A 20,069-nucleotide genomic window follows, 5' to 3' on the forward strand; every position below is an offset into this window, starting at 1 on the left:
AAAAAAAAAAAGGAGAAAACTCTAGGGAAGGAAGATTTACAAAAATAGTCCCTAATATCTCCCGAAAAAGATGACTTGGACAAATTACCCCAAATTATGGGGCAGCATGACTGGGGAGTGAAACAGCTATAAAAACAGAGTTTAGTGAAATCTTCTGCCATTTAAGACAGCTTAACTTTGACCATAGTGATTTCTAATTTTCCTTACTGGATTCTTCCTGAGAGAGGGGTCTACTTCTGGATTCATCATGGCACACTGCCTAGCTTATGACAGGTATCCAATAACTGCTTCCTGAATGAAGGGGGAAAGAAAAGCCATAGACTTAGAGAAGAGCAGACCTATTATAAACGTGGGAGAACCGGCCAGGAGGGAAAAGCGTATTGCAGGGCAGCAGACACCAAGGCAAGGAGTCTTGGTGTAAGAGAATGTTTGTGGAACTTCTGTTGGTTTTGTGGATGGTAGGTGCGGAAAAAGCAAATACATAAATATACATGTGAAAGTGAAAGTCACTCAGTTGTGTCCGACTCTTTGCAACCCCATGGACTATACAGTCCATGGAATTCTCCAGGCCAGAATACTGGAGTGGGCAGCCTTTCCCTTCTCCAGGGGATCTTTCCCAATGCAGGGCTTGAACCCAGGTTTCCCTCATTGCAGGTGGATTCTTTACCAGCTGAGCCACAGGGAAGCCCAAGAATACTGGAGTGGGTTACCTTCGCCAGTGGATCTTCCTGACCCAGGAATTGAACCAGGGGGTCTCCTGCATTGCAGGCGGATTCTTTACCAGCTGAGCTACCAGGGAAGCCTTCTAAAGGTTTGGCCCACTTTAACTTAAGGTTCCAATTCTCACATAATCCAAAGACTATATCCCATTCACTAGCTAATGAGCAGTAAGGTGAATCTTCCCATCTGGGAATAAAACCTTCATCAACCTTAATCTCTTTTTTTCTTAAAGAGTGGCATTTTGTCTCACAAATCCTGCTCACGGTGCCAATTAATATTTTGCTGAAAGTTTTCACTTTAGCCTCAGGTTGAAAGGATTTGGTAACTATACATGTTAACATATGTATGTGTTTACATTTAACATTTACATATTAAAATATGTATATATTTAACACATGTTAAATATACATGTGGTTAGATGCAAATTTGTCTTTCATCTAAAGGCTAGTGAGAATAAAATTTAACTATCTACGTGGCAATCTGGGGTGGGGAGGGTGAAATGCAAAGTTTTTACTAGGGAAGACAGCTGATGTGAAAACAAATAAAACCCAGGTACTCTGCACTTCCTCTAAAGGGCAGGGCCAAGAAAGGGTGTGACACAGAAGAGGCAGAGATGTAAGGAAGGGCGGAAAGGGCCAGATGGGAGGCAAGCACGAAAGGAAGGGACCTCTGTCTCCCTTGGGGTACTCATTTCTCAGGGGACACACTCTCAGCGGTTTCCTCTTCAGAGAAGTTGACGTTTCTGCGTATTTCCACAGGCCAGGCCCTGCATGAGTGGATTCATTTAATCCTCACGCTTTTCTAAGACAGTGTTGTTGTCCCTGATGTAGGAATTAGGAAGGTTAAATAACCTGCCCAAGGACACAGTCCGGAAGCTGCAGAACTAGAATTTCATTTCAGGTTTGCCAGCTCTAAAAATCAGCAATACCATATACTTTAGGAATACTAAAAGTGTCATAAACAAAGGTCTTTTTTTCTTTTTTTAAGACCAAGATTAGTCTCCCTCATAAGATAGAGCGAGCGAGAGAGAGAGAGAGACAGAGACAGAGAGAGCAGGAGAGAGCAAGGAAGGCAGGCAGCCCGGCTCTAGGACCCCCGGCTCACCGCTCACACTGCACCTGCTCTGCAGGTAAGATCAGTCTCCTCAGAGCAGCACCGACTTCCACTTTTATACCCCGAGTGTCCAATGCCCTCAAAGAGAGTAGAGATAAAGCTGTTCCTGGGACTTCCCTGATGGTTCAGTGGCTAAGACTCCACACTCCCAGCGTAGGGTGCCCAGGTTCGATTCCTAATCGGAGAACTAGACCCCACATGTCACAACTAAAGATCCTGCATGCTGCAACTAAATCACAGCTCAGCCAAATAAATAATGAAAAAAAAAAAAAAAATCAAAGCTGTTCCTTCTCTTGCCAAGTCAAAGAAAAAATATATACTTCAGTGTTTCGGCCCAGCACCAGAAAAGTATAAATGAACCTAAAAAATCTACTTTTGTAAGGATTTTAAAATCAGCTCCCATAGTTACCACACAAATACAGGTCTCAAAGCTACTCAGATTCAAGCTGGCATTTTTTAACAATTCTGGGTCCTAGTAAAATATCCCACTCCAACTTTTTAGCCTGAAAAACTTCTTTTTAAAAAGTAATTTATTGAGGCAAAATACACATAATATAAAATTTACCATTCTGTGGTATTTAGTATATTCACGGTGTTGTTTGGTCACTACTCCTACCCAGTTGCAAAACATTTCCATCACTCCCAAGAAAAACCTCTTCCTCATTCAGCAGTTTCACCCATTCCTTCCCACTCCCTACCCCATCAACCATTAATCTGCATTCCGTCTTTATGGGTTTATCTGCCCTGTTGCTGGGCTTCCCAGGTGGCATTAGTGGTAAAGAACCTGCCCGCCAATGCAGGAGACACAAGAGATGTGAGTCCAATTCCTGGGTCAGGAAGATCCCCTGGAGGACGGCACAGCAACCCACTCTAGGATTCTTGCTTGGAGAATCCCATGGACAGAGGAGCCTGGTGGGCTATAGTCCATGGGGTTGCAAAGAGTCGAACATGACTGAAGCAACTTAGCATACTGTTCATATAAAGAGAATCACACAACGCTCGACTGCTTGTGTCTGGCTCGTCTCACTCAACACAGTGTTTTGGATGTACACCCATGCTCCGGTGTGTGTGTCAGTACCTCTTTCCTCTTTACAGCTGACTATTAATAATATTCTGTTGTGGGGATACACCACAATCTGTTTAAACATTCATCCCCTACTGGACATTGCGGCTGTTTCCACCTGCGGGCTACTGTGAATAATGCTGCTATGAACATATAAGCATTTGTCTGAGTATCTGCTTTCAGTTCCTCTGGAATAATTCTACGTTTACAATTTTGAGGAACTGCCAAATCTTTCTATAGTGGCTGTGCCATTTTATTTGACCACTAGCAATGTATGGAGCTTCCTAAATAGTTCTTTTAAACATATCTAATTTATGAAAAAAAAGCCCTGAAACGATTATTAATGCTGACCTTTGCGGCTATGAACGGCTTAGGGAATTTATGTAACAGCTTTCCTTTAACAGTTCTTGTGAAATCTCTAATCCTCAACCCTCTCCCCTAAGTATGGAAGAATATGTTAATCACCAGAACCCTCAAGACATTAACAATCTAGCTAGTTGCCCAGGACTAATACCTAGGACACAATTACAAAACAAACGTTAAGTCCAAAAGTCACATCAAATGCAAAGAGGCATAAAATACAGATTTTTAAATGCAACAAGAATTTATAGCAGACAAGGGAGAGACGCACTGGAGAGCAAAGTGACTAAAGACAGATGAATAGAGAAATGAAGTCTAAGACCTTGAAGAACGCGGGTATAATAAATAAGAAACACAATAAGCCCTGGCTTCCATCCAATGGCCGCCTTAAGGACTGGGGGTAGGGGGTGGGGTGCTCTGCTCTGTTACTGCAGGGCAGCTTGGGCAGCAAGCACCCTGAGACCCAAACGAAGAGCTGGGCTCTTCCACCTCCCTGGCCAGCACCTGGCACAATCTCATTTCCCAGGGGCGGCAGGGAACAAATCCCCTGCAGAAGAGCACCCCCCACCACCTGCTAAGAAAGGCGAGGTTGTCACGTTTCGTTAGAAATGTTCAATTTCTGTGGCAAAACAAACCCAGCAATTCTCATGCTGTGCAGGCAAAATTGCAAGTATTTAAGTGTGGTGAGTCTGGATGACTAGATGGAGGGAAGGATCCCATGAATATGTACAAGGTCCCTCCCCGCTTAGGCTGTGGGTGCCTTCCTTCCACAGCAAGAAGTTAGATTTTTGTGCGGAGGGACCCTTCACCACAACTCAGGCCTGTTTACATTTTTCAGTGTAAACTCTAGGGGCCAAGGCCGACCTGCCCCCGAAGGCACTGAGGGGGCGAGGCGCCGGCGTGCTGCACACCTCTAAACGACGCGCACGTGCACTGCAGCTGCGCGCCTGCACCACGTGCTCTCCCACCCAGACTCATTCATTTCCGAATGGGCGCGGATGTCTTCCTGTCCTGCGTGTCAAGGATGCTGCGTTTCACTAACACCAGGACAGGGAGGGAACAACAAACAAAAGCAAGTAGTATGCAAATCTGAGTGTCGGTGCCGAACTAAGCAGGTGCCTCCCAATGTGGCGGGAAAACCAATCGTGGCTCCGCGGTCCCTCCAGAGGAGAGTGAGGAGGACAGGAGCCAGGACAGGAGGCCGCTCACATCAAATACATTCCTGGGGCTGCGTGCAGACTGGGTCTGTGCCTCTGCATCAGAGGTTGTTCTAGGTTCCTTGGCGGTTGTTCTAGGTTCCTTGGCTGGTGGGGGCGGGGCGCGCAGGGGCGGGGGTGGGGGTGGGGGTTGGGGGGGGCGCCTCAACCAGGGCAGGAATTGCCTGGACAGAGTGGGACATGCAAGCTGCACCCGTGGGGCTAGTCACCAACATGTGGGTGACCCCTAACAAGGCACTGACCACACAGTGAGATGGTGACAAGGCTGCCAGAGCCACCCTTGGTGTTATGGTCACATAAAGCCATGTCCCTGGGGCGAAGAAAATGCAAGCCGTCACCATAACCAAAGGCCCAGGCAAATACAGGCTGTTAGCTCCCACCCAGACAGGGTCTGGAGACTTGGCACTCCCACTGATTTCTCTGATGGCTTCATGTTCCTGAGACTTCCGTCCAAATGGGTGTGTTCCTAAGAGATGCTCTTTCCGGAGAAGCTGTGGCTCATCCCCCAAAGCTGGGGGGTGGGAGGGTGGGGGGTGTGTCCGCACCCGGTCTGCAGCCTCACACACACACAGATGTTTGACATCCCTTGCTGAACAGAGCTTGTAAAGTAAAGCAACGAGATGAAGATACAGGTCTTTCTATACAAACCATGACACAGAATACCAACTGGGAAAAGTTGGGGAAAATGCTAATAGCTCATTTTCAGGAAAAAAAAAGTCTATCTTCGATCTTACTATTTCTGTCCGCACCAGCAGAAACCTCATTTGGGTCCACATGGCCCCAAACTGAGAAGTAACATGAGTACATTTCTTGCAGGGGCAGCAAAGCAATTAACTGGTAACACTCTGAGAGCCGAGGTCTCGCTTAATCGCGTCTCCAGAGTCTATGTATGGCGGTGCCTGAGACGTCCCACTGCTGCTGATGTACCTGGATTGGTATGGGAGTACCTTGGGAACACAGGTAGAAGAAAAGAAGAAAAAGGAAAAGCCAGGGATAGAAAGGAAAGGCCGGGCATGGTTAGAAATAGTAAGACAGTGACGGTCTCCACTATGCCCGAAGCTCACAAGGCTGTGTGAGGCTAAGCACAGAGGGGTAAACTCACAGAGACCTTCCAGGTGCCCACGGCCCAGGTGTGCTACATCACCTGGTCCAACTAAGGAGATGTCGTGTCAGGGAGGTGAGGAGACCCACCAGGAGTCACACGGTAGGCGGGACACTGAGACCGGGTCTCTGTCTCCATCTCACCTCCCTAGATGTGCCAGCGGTGGCTGGTCATGCCAGCTCCCTGGAACATGGGTTGTTAACATCAGCCCTGGTTCTATCACGGGGTCTAAGAGCCAGACTCTGGTCCCAGGAAGTGTATAATTTCCTTGGAGGTCAAATGGACGAGTGAATAACATGCCAGGTTAATCAATGTCTGAATGTTTCCAGAGGAAGAGATTATTTCTGGTTGTGGTGGGTCTGGCACTTGGCTTCCACAAGAAGAGTGGGACAGGGCTAGGTTTCAGGGTCTGAGTGTTGGGGAAGGTGGGGAGAGACGCTAGGCTGAGGGAGTGGGGTGGGCTCATACAGGTGCTGAGGGTGCGGGTAGGGGGCAAGGGAGAAGCTGGGGCCTTGGAACAGGACTCGGGATTCTGAACCGGGACATGGGAAACAGAGGAAGGGACACGGAATCAAGGAAGGAGCCATGGGGGGCATCTTCTGAGAAGAAAAGGACAACATGGAAGGGCAAGCAAGGATGCCCCGTGCTCCCTGGAACTGGCACAGAGGGAGAGAGAGGCCCGGGAAACGGCAAGGCTGGCCATAAGCTCAGATCTGCAAATAGATGGATCTCCCACTGCAGGAAAGTCACAGAGAACCCGTCTTCAACCGGCCCCTCAGAGCTGCAGAGGGCGCAGTGGAATGACATTTACATGCTGCGGACGCTCCTGTTTCTCCCAAGGAAACGAGTGAAAAGTTCCTGTCAGTGGGGCGGGAACGGAAGGGCCCGTGGCTCTGGGCCCAGCGTGTGGCCTTGGGCCGTGGCCCAGTCACCGGGGTGCGTGGCCCAGGTCATGCTGCTGGGAACGGCTTCATCAGGCCCGGGATCACTGCTGGGGACAGGGGCCCCTCTCCGAGGCCCGTCACTCAGAACGCACCCAGCAGAACCCACTGCTTCCAAGATGGCGCACAGGTGCCCTCTCTTTGAGGGGATAAAAGACCCTTCCTACAAAACCAGCCACCCCTCGGTGAAAAGCCAATGTCCCCACAGGTGGGAGGCCTGCCGTTGGGAAAAGCTTGGATTTTAGGAAAGCTACTTTATCGAAAACGATGTTGCTTCACTCCCGGGTTTGCTGGCCAAGGCCATAATGAGGCAAGAGCCAAGGGCAGGGCCCTGCACGCGCAGTAAGGCCGGATGACCAGATGCCACAAAGTCTTCTTCGTCTTCTTTCTGGACTCTGAGATTTCAGAGGTAACAGTCCCTCACGTCTCTGTTTCTAGCGGTCACTGTCCTTCACTTTTAGAGGACAAGTCCATGAACCACACATGGAACAGCACATGTAAAGAAACTTTGGGACAGAAACGCTTCCGTCATCAGCAGCTGTTTATTCCCCAGAGTTGTTTTCCCAGTTCCCTGGGCCGGCCGTTTCCAGTAATGACTGTTGCCCTACTGGCCATCCTGTTACAGGATGGACAAAGATATCTCTTTTACCCAAACACAACACAACACAACAAAAACAGGAAGAGAAACGACACAAGATAAAGTTTAAGGGTTTAATATAACAGTTTCCTTGGAGATCTTTAGGGGTAAATAGATTCTAAATGTTCACTCAGAATTTAAAAAATTTTCTGTGTAAGTTCTATGAGTTTTAGCCCGTCACCACCTTAACAGTCGGGACACAGAGCCATGCCACCTCCCAAAGGTCTCCCTGCCGTGAATATTTACCTTTTACAATGACAACATCTGACTCTCAGTGCCAGAGCTATTTCTATTCTGAGGGTTCACACTTAGTGCATTTTTATTTGCCAATATAAGCTCTAATTTACAAAGAGAAGAAGACTGGAAATCCTTCACTGGAGGTCAGTGGATGGTAAATAAACACTACCCACATTCTCTCCCTCATGTTCTGGCCAAAAAACTAATTTTTATGGTTAATAATGACATAAATTAAGTTGTGACTGGAGGGTACATTTCTGTAGCCACACGAAGCCGGATCTGAAGGGATGGCAAACATGGAGACCAGCCTACTTCCTGCCACTGAACCGCACAGCCTAACACACACACACCAACCACAGCCACACACCCCCACCTGCTAACACTTATCACATTTATAATACACACTAGCACACATGCCACACACAATACACCCCCCACATATACAACACACAGACACATACAACATATACCAACACATACACACACCAACACCCACACATCCCCACCTACCAACACCCATCATATACACAATACACCGTAACAATATGACAAACATAATACACACTTTGTATGTACAACACAGAGACATATACAACATATACCGACACACACACACACACCAACACACCTCCCACATAACAACACATCACATATACAACACATCAACCACACATCACATATACAACACACATCAACACACATCGAAAACACGCAGATTACATATATACACCAACACACATTCACACATCCAAACACTCACGCCGTAAACATACAACATTCACACACACACACACGCCCCTTCAGGGAGTCCCTGAGCAGAGTCTTGCCTATCACTCTAGTCTTGGCCCCTGGACCTTTCTGATGTTGGTGGGGATGGAGAGTGGATGCAGGAAGCACGGCAGGTGGCAGATGCATTGTAACTTCCTGAGGCTTGTGTGCCCGGCTCCCCACCGCCCTGAGGTTTTGGTACACGGCTCCCCACCACCCTGAGGCTCATGTGCCCCAGTCAAGCAGAAGGTCCAAACAGCAGCAGCTGTTTGCGAGCAGCAAATGCGAGCAGCGGCGGAGGGTGCCAGGCCCGTGCCCTCAAGTCGAGAATGCTGCGCCCGTGTCTCTCCTGACTCAGGAAGAGCTGTCGCTCCTCTCCTCAAACACTGACCCCTTCACCGCTGCACTGGACACTGTCTCTTCCTGACACCAAATGAGCCCACCAAACACACTCCTGTAGCGCCTGCTGAATGTGAAGGAGGTGCTGGGCCTCCACGTGTACAAGAGATGATAACGACCCGTGACCCCAAGGAGTTTGGGGATGTTGACAACTAACAATGATACCAGGTCAAAGAAAACAGATGCTAAGCCACAGGCACATAAACCAGCAAGGGGGCCCAACAGGGAGTGTGACGGTTACTAATGGTCGAGGCAAGGTGCACACGGGGGAGCCACACACCAGCCATCTGGTGTGGTTGGTCCCTAGAACAACCTCGAGAACCGCTGTCATATTTCTTGTAAGAAAAAGAACAGGGAGCCTCAGAGAGGTTTGGGAACTCACCTGGAGTCACACAGCTATAAAGCAGCAGATCTGGAATTCACACCCAGGTCTCTGCCAATAGAGTGAGGATGGTAAGGATGACGACAACGAGGCTAACAGCAGCAGGGAAAGTAGTAAGAGCAGCCAGCATGGGCTGAGTGCTTGCCACGTGCCGGGCACACACTGAGCGGTGGGTGATTTACTTTATCCTCTATGGGAGAGCTCTGTACACTCAGCTCCTGAGGAAGAAGACAAAGTTACAGGGCCCGTGACGAGCATGTTCGGAACATCTCATGGAACAGGAAGCAGAGAAGGGGTCAGCGGTCTGGAGGACGGCACTGTCTCCACACGCGCAAGGCTCCCTGGTCAGGTCTTGCTGCGCTTGGCCCCTTCTTTGTGCTGGGAAGTCATTTCTAATTTTCTGTAAAGGCATAATGGGACATGACAGATGCTGGCTGATTTCAGGGAACTAATCTGTTACAAGCAGAGTCAGCTGTCCTCGGGTTTCAAATTGAACTCTCACAGGTGGAAAGGCAAGATGGAATGAACGTTTTTGGTGAGATGTGTCTGCTCCCCAAAAGGCTGATTAAGCAGACCCGTATGATGCAGGTTTCGGGGGTGCTGGATGCCATGAGCCCAAGGTTTAGGGCAACGGTGAAAGGACTCGTAGGAAGAGACTACAAGAAGCGGGGCATGTGGTGGGTTTCTGCTGTGTAACAGTGTGAGTTGAGCTATAAACATACGAGGCCACTGAAACCATCTGTCCATCCATCTATTCATTCCTTCATCCATTCATTTGGCCAGCTGGTCACCAGCCCATTTGACACAGGTGCCTTGGGGACCAGCAGCTACATCAGCTACTGAGCACCAATGGAAAGAACCCGCCTCCCCCTCACCCCACTGCTTCTGACAGACACATGCTTCAGGCACCTCCCCCTGCGCAGGTATCTTGCTCTCAGAGCCTGGCCCATCTTGCATGTCTAGCCAGCAGGCTGGGCAGATCAAAAGGGAGTGGGGTGGAGGCAAGATTCATCCTTTTTTTTTTTTTTTTGAGCTTTTAAGTCAGATTCTCCAACTCTTCTAAAACCAAAATCTGGAGTTCAGTTCCGAATTCTTAGCCTCTAATACTTAAATCTGTCCACAAAGGCATTTCACCTATATTCCCTTTCTATTTAAAAATGCCACACTTGTAGTTGGTGAGGAGGACAAAGCGGATCCCTGGGTAGGGGCTGGAGCTCACACTTTCGTGGCTCCTGGGGCCCGTGTCACGTTTCCCGCTGATCTCGGCCACAGTCATGTGGTCTGTTCTGCCTCACGGGCTCCCCTGCGTCTGCTCAAGCCCACCCAGACCTCGAACAAGCTCGGCCCACACAAAGGCACAGGACAGTCAATGCCCCTGAGGGCCCTCGGTCTCGGGGTGGGCAGACCCAGAACCCCAGCCTCCCCTTGCCTGGGGCAAGATCCCTGAGGCCTATAGCAGGCCCCTAAATCCTCATGGAATCACCCCCTGCCCCCAGCTTCTTGAGGTCTTCTCCCACACAGATGTGCAGCACCTCAGGCTTGCCTTGGGCTCTGCTTTGGGGACCTAACCCATGACAATTGCTTCTGCAACATCACCATCTCCATCTCTACCCAGGAACAAGGGCCAGGGCCCAACACTCAACACCAAGAGGCCAGCTCCTCCATCCTGCTTTAAGGCCCTGTGAGCCAGCAGCTGATGGAACCAAGGGAGGAAGGGAAGTCCACCCTGGAGCTGCCCTGTGGAGGCTGAGGCTGGGCGTTCCTTCCTCCTCTGGAAGCCTGGCGAGGGGATGCAGGAGGATGGCCGGGTCTGTCCCAGCTGTGAGGCAGAGATCCACTGCTTAGGGGGACCAAGGACAGGTGGGAGGGGGGGCGGCATTCACTGGGGAGGGCACCCAGGACTCAGAAGACACGAGTGGCACCCAGGGAGACCAGACAGAGCCATTCAAAGGCAATGCGCTCTGCCTTCTGGGTTTAACAAGACATCTGTGCCGGGGCGGACCAGGACAGTGGAGCCTGACACACCCCCGCTGCCTTCCCGGGGGACCCTCACTCCGTGACTGGCTTGGGGATAGAGCCGCGTAGCTGAGGGCACTCCTACTCGCCTCTTGAAACCTCAGCACAAAGCACAGTGCCTGGCACATCTTCGGAATTCAAAAAATTACTTGTTGGATCCAGAAATGAGGATTACAGCTTCAAACCCAGCTGTGGCTATGGGGACAGTTCAGTAACTACCTAGCCGTAAATGCTACCTTGATTGCAGATTATGCAGAGAGCCATGTGTATTAATGTCTCTGCCATGCATTAATGCTTCCCCACACCCACCTACCCACATCCCAACCCCCTCCCAACCACCCACTTGTCAGTTGACCAACCCACATAAACCCCTCCTGTCCCATGCGCCAACTATTTTTGGATCTTCACTGTCACCACCATTGAAGCAGAAAGGGTCTGACCACAAGGAATCTTAACAACTGGGCCCCAGAGGAGGGGCTGTCAGCCACTGAGGTGAAAGGTCAACAGTTCCATGCCAGGCTGTCAACAGTGGCCCCACCGCTCCCATTTTGACGGGGCAAGTAGTAACGCCCTCTGCGGGGTGACGGACTCTGGGATCCAAGCCAACTTGAGCAACAGTTCTCAAAGGACAAAATAATAATTTTTAAAATGTAAATAAAGAAATAAAGCAGGAGGAAACTCCTGGAGGTGATAGACCTGTTTAGGGCACTAACTGCGGTGATAGTTCTACCTCCAAACTCATCAAGTTGTACATATTAAACATGTAAGGCTTTCTGTATGTCAGTCATACAGTGGCAACCCACTCCAGTGTTCTTGCCTGGAGAATCCCAGGGATGGGGGAGCCTGGTGGGCTGCCGTCTATGGGGTCGCACAGAGTCGGACACGACTGAAGTGACTTAGCAGCAGCAGCAGCATACCTCAATAATGTAGCTTAAAAAAAAAAAGAATGAGCTGCAGAGCTTGTTTAAATCATCCGGCCCCATACCCAGAAAGCCTGTTTCTTAGATCTGTTTTGCAACCCAGGAATCTCCATTTTTAACAGGCACCTGGTTGGTACTGCGGAAGAAGGGTCCTTCGATTACACTTTGAAAACGACTGGTTCATACCCTGAGCTCAAGACTGGTTCCAGCCCTACCATCCTCAGGTTTGTGGACATGTGGATGGTAGTTCTGCAGCAAGGCAGACAACTGGGTCAAGTTTCCGGGGCATCAACACTGCTTCTGCACCTGGGCCCTTGGCCTCCAGGGTCACTCTGGTTGGCTCATGTGATCTGTGAATGTATGTGGCTTTTCAGTGTCTGCGAAGTTGTGTGTTTGTGTCCTTCTCCCTGTGACGGACATCCGTGTACATCAGCATCTTTGCTAGACTTGAGAGCTAGCTTCTATCACCAAGACGCTCACAAGCACACCAGGTATGCGTGAGTCATGTGTGGGCTTATATTGTGGCATCCGGGTTTATTTGTGTGACTGTGCACGTGTGTGTGTGTGTGTGTGTGTGTGTGTAAGAAGGACCAGAACACTGGGATAGAGATACACTCAAAAAAAACAGAGGGGTTCTCACTTTAGTTCATACTAAAGCAAAATCCAATTTCAAATTATTTCACCACACAACTCAAGGTCCGAGAGAAAAGCAGGGGAAAACTAAAGATAACCTAACAGCCCAGATAACTTATTGATTACTTCTCCTCAGAAAAGAGATTGCAACTCTAAAAGCTTCCACATATTTATAAACCACCTCCTCTGTCTGGGTGACTGAGACTGCCAGTGGGTTAAAGCTGTCACTCAATGTTCTCAAGGGTGAACTAGCACCCTTTCCTGTTGCATCTGCTAGTAACGAAAGACAAATTAACTGAAAAGCCAATGCCTGCAGTTGCTTTCAGAGCTCTTCTTTTCAATCAAACCTAACTCCTACTCAGGAATCTTTTACATTTTTTAATCTGCACAAGCTTTGCAGTTTTGGAAACTTATTTTTATGGCTTTATTAAGTTTTGCCCCTTTTTTGAAGTGACTTAAGGCCTTTTGGAAGATCCTGTGTTCCCCGTTGATGGGGAGGAGGTGATGGTGGGTCCCCAGTGTGAGCTAGTGAGATCAAGGTCAGCCCACAGGAGAGGAAACTGTCCCCTGGCCATGGACAAAGCACAGGCCCTGGTCATAATGGGATCCAGATGTGGGAGTGGGGACGGCTCACAGTGGATATTCTATCAATACACCGACTCAGGGGAGCACAGTCAGCTGGGGACGCACAGGGCCAGGACTGGAGCTGAGATCTCTCAACTCTCCTCCCAGAGCCTGTTACTTGATAGCACTGGTGGGATTGAAACCAGGTTCTGGAGGCCAGAGCCTTACAACTGTGCCTTAGGGAAAGCAGAGTCCATGAACAAAAGACAGCAAACCAAACCAACCAACCTATTTCCTCTAGCCAACTCTGCAATCACAATACCAGAAGGTAAAAGCATTAAAAATGTTCACAGGAATTTCCCTGGGTGTCCAGTGGTTAAGAAATGCAGGGGATGCAGGTTTGTTCCCTTGTAAGTGGAAGTAGTGACAGACTTTATTTTCTTGGGCTTCAAAATCACTGCGGATGGTGACTGCAGCCATGAAATTAAAAGATGTTTGCTCCTTGGAAGAAAAGCCATGACAAACCTAGACAGTGTATTAGAAAGCAGAGATACCACTTTGCCGACATAGGTCTGTATAGTCAGAGCTATGGTTTTTCCTGTAGTCATGTACAGATGTGAGAGTTGGACTACAAAGAAGGCTGAATGCTGAAGAATTGATACTTTTGAATTGTGGTGCTGGAGAAGACTCTTGAAGGTCCCTTGGATAGCAAGGAGATCAAACCAGTCAATCCTAAAGGAATTCAACCCTGAATATTCATTGGAAGGACTGATGCTGAAGCTCCAATATTTTGGCCACCTGATGTGAAGAGCTGACTCACTGGAAAAGACTCTGACATTGGGAAAGGCTGAAAGCAAAAGGAGAAGGGGGTGGCAGAGGATGAAATGGTTGTATAGTATCAGCGACTCAATGGACATGAGTTTGAGCAAACTTCGGGAGGCAGTGGACAGAGGAGCCTGGTATGCTGCAGTCCATAGGGTTGCAAAGAGTCAGACATGACTTAGTGACTGAACACCAACAAGAGGAACTAAGATCCCACATGCTCAAGAACAAAAGAAGCCCTGCACTGCAAAGAAGACCCAGAGCAGCCAAAAAAAACATGTTCACATTTATACTGGTGGGGGTGGGGGAATCCCCATTATAATCTATGGCCTCTTCCCCTTATTCATGATTAACTACTGTTGTCTCCTAGCCTCTGCGTTCTCCCAAACGTTTTCCTGCCATTTCAATTGATTAACTTCACTAATATTCTTAACGTCACTGAATTATTCCTTTGTTAAATCCAAGCCCCTGAAGCCTCAATCAAAATTCTCCACTGTCTGGCCTCTCTCACCTAACTCTTCCTTTCCAACCCAGGCGTCCAACTACCTGCAGATCTCATGTCGTTTCCCCCACCTCCACCATATTCCCTTATTTATTCCAGTCTCTGTGCCTCTCAGGCTGCTCCCCACCCCCATCTCACATTTCCTTTAAGACAGACCTCAACAGTCCTTCAATATATAGCTGCGCTCTATAAATCTTCCCTATTAACCCATCTTGCAAAATCTTTCATTGACTTTGAATCTCTTTTACTGGTTTTTCTCATCACGGGTTCCCTAGAGTCTCAATGAGTATCTGCTGAGTGATCAAACATTTGCAATATCAAAGTATCAGAATTACACTCCAGGCAATCTGCTTGTGTCTTTTAATCTCCTCAGAGAAACCATAAACTCCTCCAGATTGGAAATCTTGTGTCTTATCTCTCCCACCTTCAGTACATCCACCACAGGACAGACGGTAGGCACCCAATGAACGTGTGATGAGTTGAACCGAATTAAAATATATCTCTGCCCCCAATTTTAAGATAGTGTCTGAAACCTTTTGAACCAGGCAAAAAAGGCTGGATTATTCTGAAGGAAAAGATTACTGGCCATTTTTTATGTCCTAAGTTTTTATGCACACCTCCCCCCTACTTCTTTGGTCCTGGTAATAGTCTTAAGTATTTCAAATGAAATCCAGACAAGAGTATTTTGAACAGCTTGGAGCAGAAGCAAACAAACAAAAATTCACACATTTTAATCACTATCTCCTGCCTGAATGGCATGTCTTTTTGTTTTTCCTGGGTAGAGCTTAATATTTAGTCTTGTTTTCAGTCTGCTGGTCACACTGACAGTGGAAATATCCAAGCATCAATTTATTGCTTGCTCCAAAAAAAAAGAAAAATAACTGGTATCGATATAGAATCAAATGCAGTAGTCCCTCCCCTTTAATCATAGTCAACCTCAATCCAAAAACATTAAGTGAAAAATTCCAGAAACGAACAATTCTTAAGTTTTGAATTGCTTGCTATTCTGAGGAGTGTGATAAAATCTCATCAAGTTCCATTCTATCCCAGCCAGGACGGGAATCTTCCCTTCGCTCAGCCTGTTCTGCCCGTGAGCCCCTAGTAGAATCTTCTGGTAGCCAACTCGACGATCAGACTGACTGTGGTATGGCAGTGCCTGTGTTCAAGTAGCCCTTATTTTACTTAATAACAGCCCCAAAGCGCAAAAGTAGTGATGCTGGGAATTCAGAGATACCAAAGAGAAGCCATAAAGAGCTTCTTTTAAGTGAAAAGGTGAAAGTTCTCCATTTAATAAGGAAAGAAAAAAGGTATGCTGAGGTTACTAAGATCTACGTTAAGAATGTTGTTTAGTCACTAAGTCATATCTAAGTCTTAGCAACCCCATGGACTGTATGTCGTCCAACAGACTCCTCTGTCCATTTTCCCAACCCAAGGATTGACCCCAATTCTCCTGCAATTCTCCTGGATCTCCTGCACTGGCAGGTGGATTCTTTACCACTGAGTCACCAGGGAAGCCTCTGGGTCAGGAAGATCCCCTGGAGAAGGTAATGGCAATTCACTCTAGTATTCTTCCCTGAAAAACCCCATGGACAGAGGAGTCTGGTGGGCTATAGTCCATGGGGTTGCAAAGAGTTGGACACGACTGGGGACTAAGCACTGAGGATTGCTCTGCTCAATTTTTAGTAAACATGAATGAAGCCAGTATTCTTCACTAAATGGCATCAAGTTAACAAAATAATAAAAGCCTGAGCATCTTGACTCTGCTGCAGTTCACCCTAAATTCAGGCCAAGACCCATGAAGAAGTGGCCTCTGGCATGCTGGTCTGGCACCCCCAAGTGTAGAGGGACACTGGTGGCAGGGAGCTGGCCACAGCGCTGAATATCCCTCAGACGGGCAGGTAAGCCTACATGATGCCACCCAGACTGCACGTTGAGAGAAGGGCACTTTCAAGGGAACGCCTGCCATCCCAGCCCTGCCCAACCACCTCCTCACGCCCTCCCCTGGGGTCTGCAAGCCCAGGCTCCCTTCCGCAGTGGCCACGGCACCAGGCTCAGAGCCTCCTTCTTTGCCTGGCTCCGGGGCTGAGGGTCCGACAGCTGATCACAGAGGCTTAAGAAGCAGGTGAGTGGAGAGGAACCTGGTGAGCAATACAGATCCACCCCTCCAGAAACCCAGGGGACATGGACGTGAGGCTCTTCCCTGGATGCTCAAGAAGGGATGGGGGGATGGAACAGGTGGAATGGCTTGCAAACCTGTTTGAGTCAGGACTGAGAAGGGAGGTGGGGGACCATGGGGATGCCTGTCTCCTGGCCACAGATCACCCAGGGGGAGGGGGCGCGAGGTCATGGATGGAGACTCAAGGGTGAGGGCCAGGCTGGGTCAGGAGACCCTGGAGTGAGGGCACCTGTGCAGATCTGGCCAGGTGGAGGGGTGGGCAGATGGGCAGATAAGGTGGGGACACGCCAGGACAGTCTCAGAATGGGTTGATGGGCTGGCTGTGCCCATGTGGCTCGGACACACTCACCTCCTCCGTGCCCGGGACAGAGGGGTGAGCAGAAAGCGTGTGCACCCTTCAGGGCTGGGCCCACAGGGCCTGGGCACAATGAGGTCGAGGGATTCAGGTTTCACCGCTCACGTGTCAACCTCCTAAATGTGTTGTCAGCCCCCATCTTCTCGTGGGGGTTTTAGTTTCATTTCTTGCCAACCTCCACGAGTCTTGGACCGTTCAAACATTCCCTCAAGTGCAGCCCACTGCCATCTCCCAGAACAGACTCACTTGTTCCTGTTCCTATCCAAGACCTGAGCACCCACCACGTGCCGGACTCAGAGCAAGCACCCAAGTCATGTCCTGGCTCCATTGTCCACCAGCCCCACACGGCTGGTGCCCAGACCCACCCAGTTTACGGGTCAGGAACAAGGTAACCAGCCCAGCCACACACTTTAGTGAATAGAGCAACGAGGCCTCTCTGACCCGAGCCAGGGCTCTCATCTGGGTCCCTCCTGAGCAGCGGCTCTCAACCCCGGCTGAGTGCTGAGAGCCCCTGGAGAGCCCTGACAATCACCTGTGCAGGATACTTCCCCCAGAGACGTCCGTTCAGCTTGTGGGGACTTGGACCTAAATCAGGTGTTTTTTGTTTTTTTTTTTAAAGCTCCGTCCACCCGCTCGTGACTTTGACATGGAGGCAAGGGTGGGAAGCTGTATACTACAGACTTCAGGATGGTGAGGGCCTTGCCCCTGCTCTCCTGGCTGTGTTCCCGTCCCCAGCGCTGTGCCTAGCTTATGACAGAAGTGAAATAAATCTTTGTTGAGTGAAGGAATGGAAGTTTCACATTTTCCCACCAAGGGTGTTACAATCCTTCATCTTCCTGACCCGAAACCTGGAGTTCTCCCATCACCACAGCAGGCAGCCTGGTCCCAGGCTACAGACCCTCCCCCTGGACTCCTCCTCCTACAGGGACATAGGGCCACCTTCTCAGAGCATCACTTTCATCCCATTACCCTCTGTTGCTCAAATGCGTTGGCGCTTACTCCACGTTTACAGACGCAACTGGAACCCCTTAGTCTGGTAGCTAACACCCCAGCATCCCGGGGCCAGCTTATCCTTGTGGTCAGCTCTTCCGCCCCCCACGGATCCTCTGTTCTGGCCAGGTGGGCAGTCCTCCTGGTCTGCTGTGAGTCTTTTGGGGCATTTTGCTGGAGCGGCTTCATCATGTGTGTCCCTCTCTCTCCTTCACCTGCATCTGGATTCTATCCGTCCATGAAGACCTGACTCCCCTGCCATGCCTTTGCTCTTAGCCCCAGCCCCACCCTGCCAGGAATCCCTCCCAACTCTGAACGTCCACGCCAAGAATCTTACTTGGCTCTGTTTTCACGTGACTTCTAATCATTGTTTCCAAGTGCAAATGTCCTAATTTCCCGACTAAATCATGACCACCGAGAGCAGCAATTTTATCTTCCCGGCAGCGACCAACACGGCACACGCTTTGTGAATGCCGCTGGGCATTCAGCATCTCTTATCTCAGGGCACATGGCCTTACCTGTAATATCTAGACTGTAGGTAGGTGGAGCACACAGCTTTGGACACGTGACTGGCGGAACCGAAGTCGATGACCTTCACCCTGTACGGCTGTCTGGATGGATCTACCAACATGATGTTCTCCGGTTTGAGGTCGGCATGGATAAGACCTAGACTTTTCAGTTTCATCAGGGCGGTGGCCACCTGCTGGAGGACCGGGCGAATGTACTTGAGGGGCAAGGGGCTGAACTTGTTCTGCTTCAGAAAGTCATAGAGGTTCTGCTCCAGCATCTCGAACACCAAGCACGTGTGGTTCTTGTGCTGGAAGCACTCGTAGGCGCGGACGAAGTTGTAGTCGTCGGCGCTCTCCGTGCTCAGGCGGGCCAGGATGCTCACCTCGATCTGACCTTGGCGGGCGTACGACGGGTGGTTCTTCAGGATCTTGATGGCCACAATCTCATTGGTGCCCCGTTTCCAGCACTTGACCACTTGCCCGAACGTCCCTCGGCCCAGGAACTCTAAGACCTCGTAGGTGTTGGTCATGGAGCACAGCACCTCATGCTGGACCAGCTGGTAATCCCCCTCGCTGTTGGAGCCGCTGTTTTTGGAGGTGGCAGTCGAGGTGGTGGCAGTGGCTACAGTGGCCCCGCTCGCATTGTTCTGAATCATGGGTGGATGCTCTTCGATGATCTGCACGCTGCTCGTGTTCTCGATCTCCTCACTCTTCCGCTTGAGTCCGCATTTTTGGTAGGTGTCAAGAAGGCTCACAGTGCTGCGACGCATGAGGTTGTGCGGCCCGCCGAGGACGGGCCCCGAGACGGAAGTGCTGCTGGCTGAGGTCACGACGATGTGCCCGGTGCTTCCTGGGAAGATGATGGTCTGCTCGTACGGGAGGCTGGGGTTGGGGATGGGCAGGGAGGCGCTGACGGTCGCGGCGGCTGGCTGGGACGGTGGCGCGTTCTTGCTCGGGCCGTACACTTTGCTGTGGGAGCCGTACCCGGTCATGTCCCAGTTGGAACTCGGCTCTACTTTCAGTTTCTTCACGCTACAGAAGGCACTTGATTGAAGGGTGTGAGGGGAGAAAACTTGCACATGCGAGGCCATACCTGCGGGGGAGGAAGAGAGATGTTAGTTGCCCTCGCGTGAATGAATGTGACACAGCCCCTTGGCTTCTGACCGGCGGCGTGGGTCCTCGAGAATACTGTCTTCCCACTTCAAAACAGGGGCGAAGGGGCTTCCCTGGTGGTCTGGGGGTGAAGAATCTGTCTTGCGACGCAGGGGGATGCCGGTTGATCCCTGGTCGGAGAAGATCCCACATGCCACGGAGCAACTAACCCCGTGAGTCACAACCACTGAAGCTTGCACACCCTAGAGCCTGTGCTCCACAACCAGAGACACCACCTCCTCGAGAAGCCTGAGCACCGCAGCTAGAGAGGAGCCCCCGCTTGTCGCAACTTCAGAAAGCCCTCATGCACCGACGAAGACCCAGCACAGCCAAAAAATAAATAAATTAAAAAAAAAAAGGTTGGAAAATCGAATCTATTCCACCCAGAGGCACAATCTGGCCACTAAGCCTGTGGGCCCTGGGAGTTCCGATAGAAGACTCATAGGGTGGGAATACAGCTAAGTCTCAGAGATGGAATTAGAATACCAGAA

General features: G+C 49.9%; 1 protein-coding gene across 4 annotated transcripts in view; it reads right to left on the reverse strand.

The window, feature by feature from the left end:
• HIPK2 (homeodomain interacting protein kinase 2) overlaps positions 1-20,069 on the reverse strand; it is a 203,351-nt gene that overhangs the window by 120,474 nt on the left and 62,808 nt on the right. For all 4 annotated transcript variants that reach the window (XM_025291633.3, XM_025291630.3, XM_025291635.3 and 1 more), the window contains exon 2: positions 18,436-19,519. In XM_025291633.3, the coding sequence (XP_025147418.1) occupies positions 18,436-19,519 (1,084 nt within the window). The remainder of the gene's footprint in view (positions 1-18,435; positions 19,520-20,069) is intronic.

The sequence above is a fragment of the Bubalus bubalis genome, chromosome 8 (assembly GCF_019923935.1).
Source record: "Bubalus bubalis isolate 160015118507 breed Murrah chromosome 8, NDDB_SH_1, whole genome shotgun sequence".
Lineage (NCBI taxonomy): Eukaryota > Metazoa > Chordata > Mammalia > Artiodactyla > Bovidae > Bubalus > Bubalus bubalis.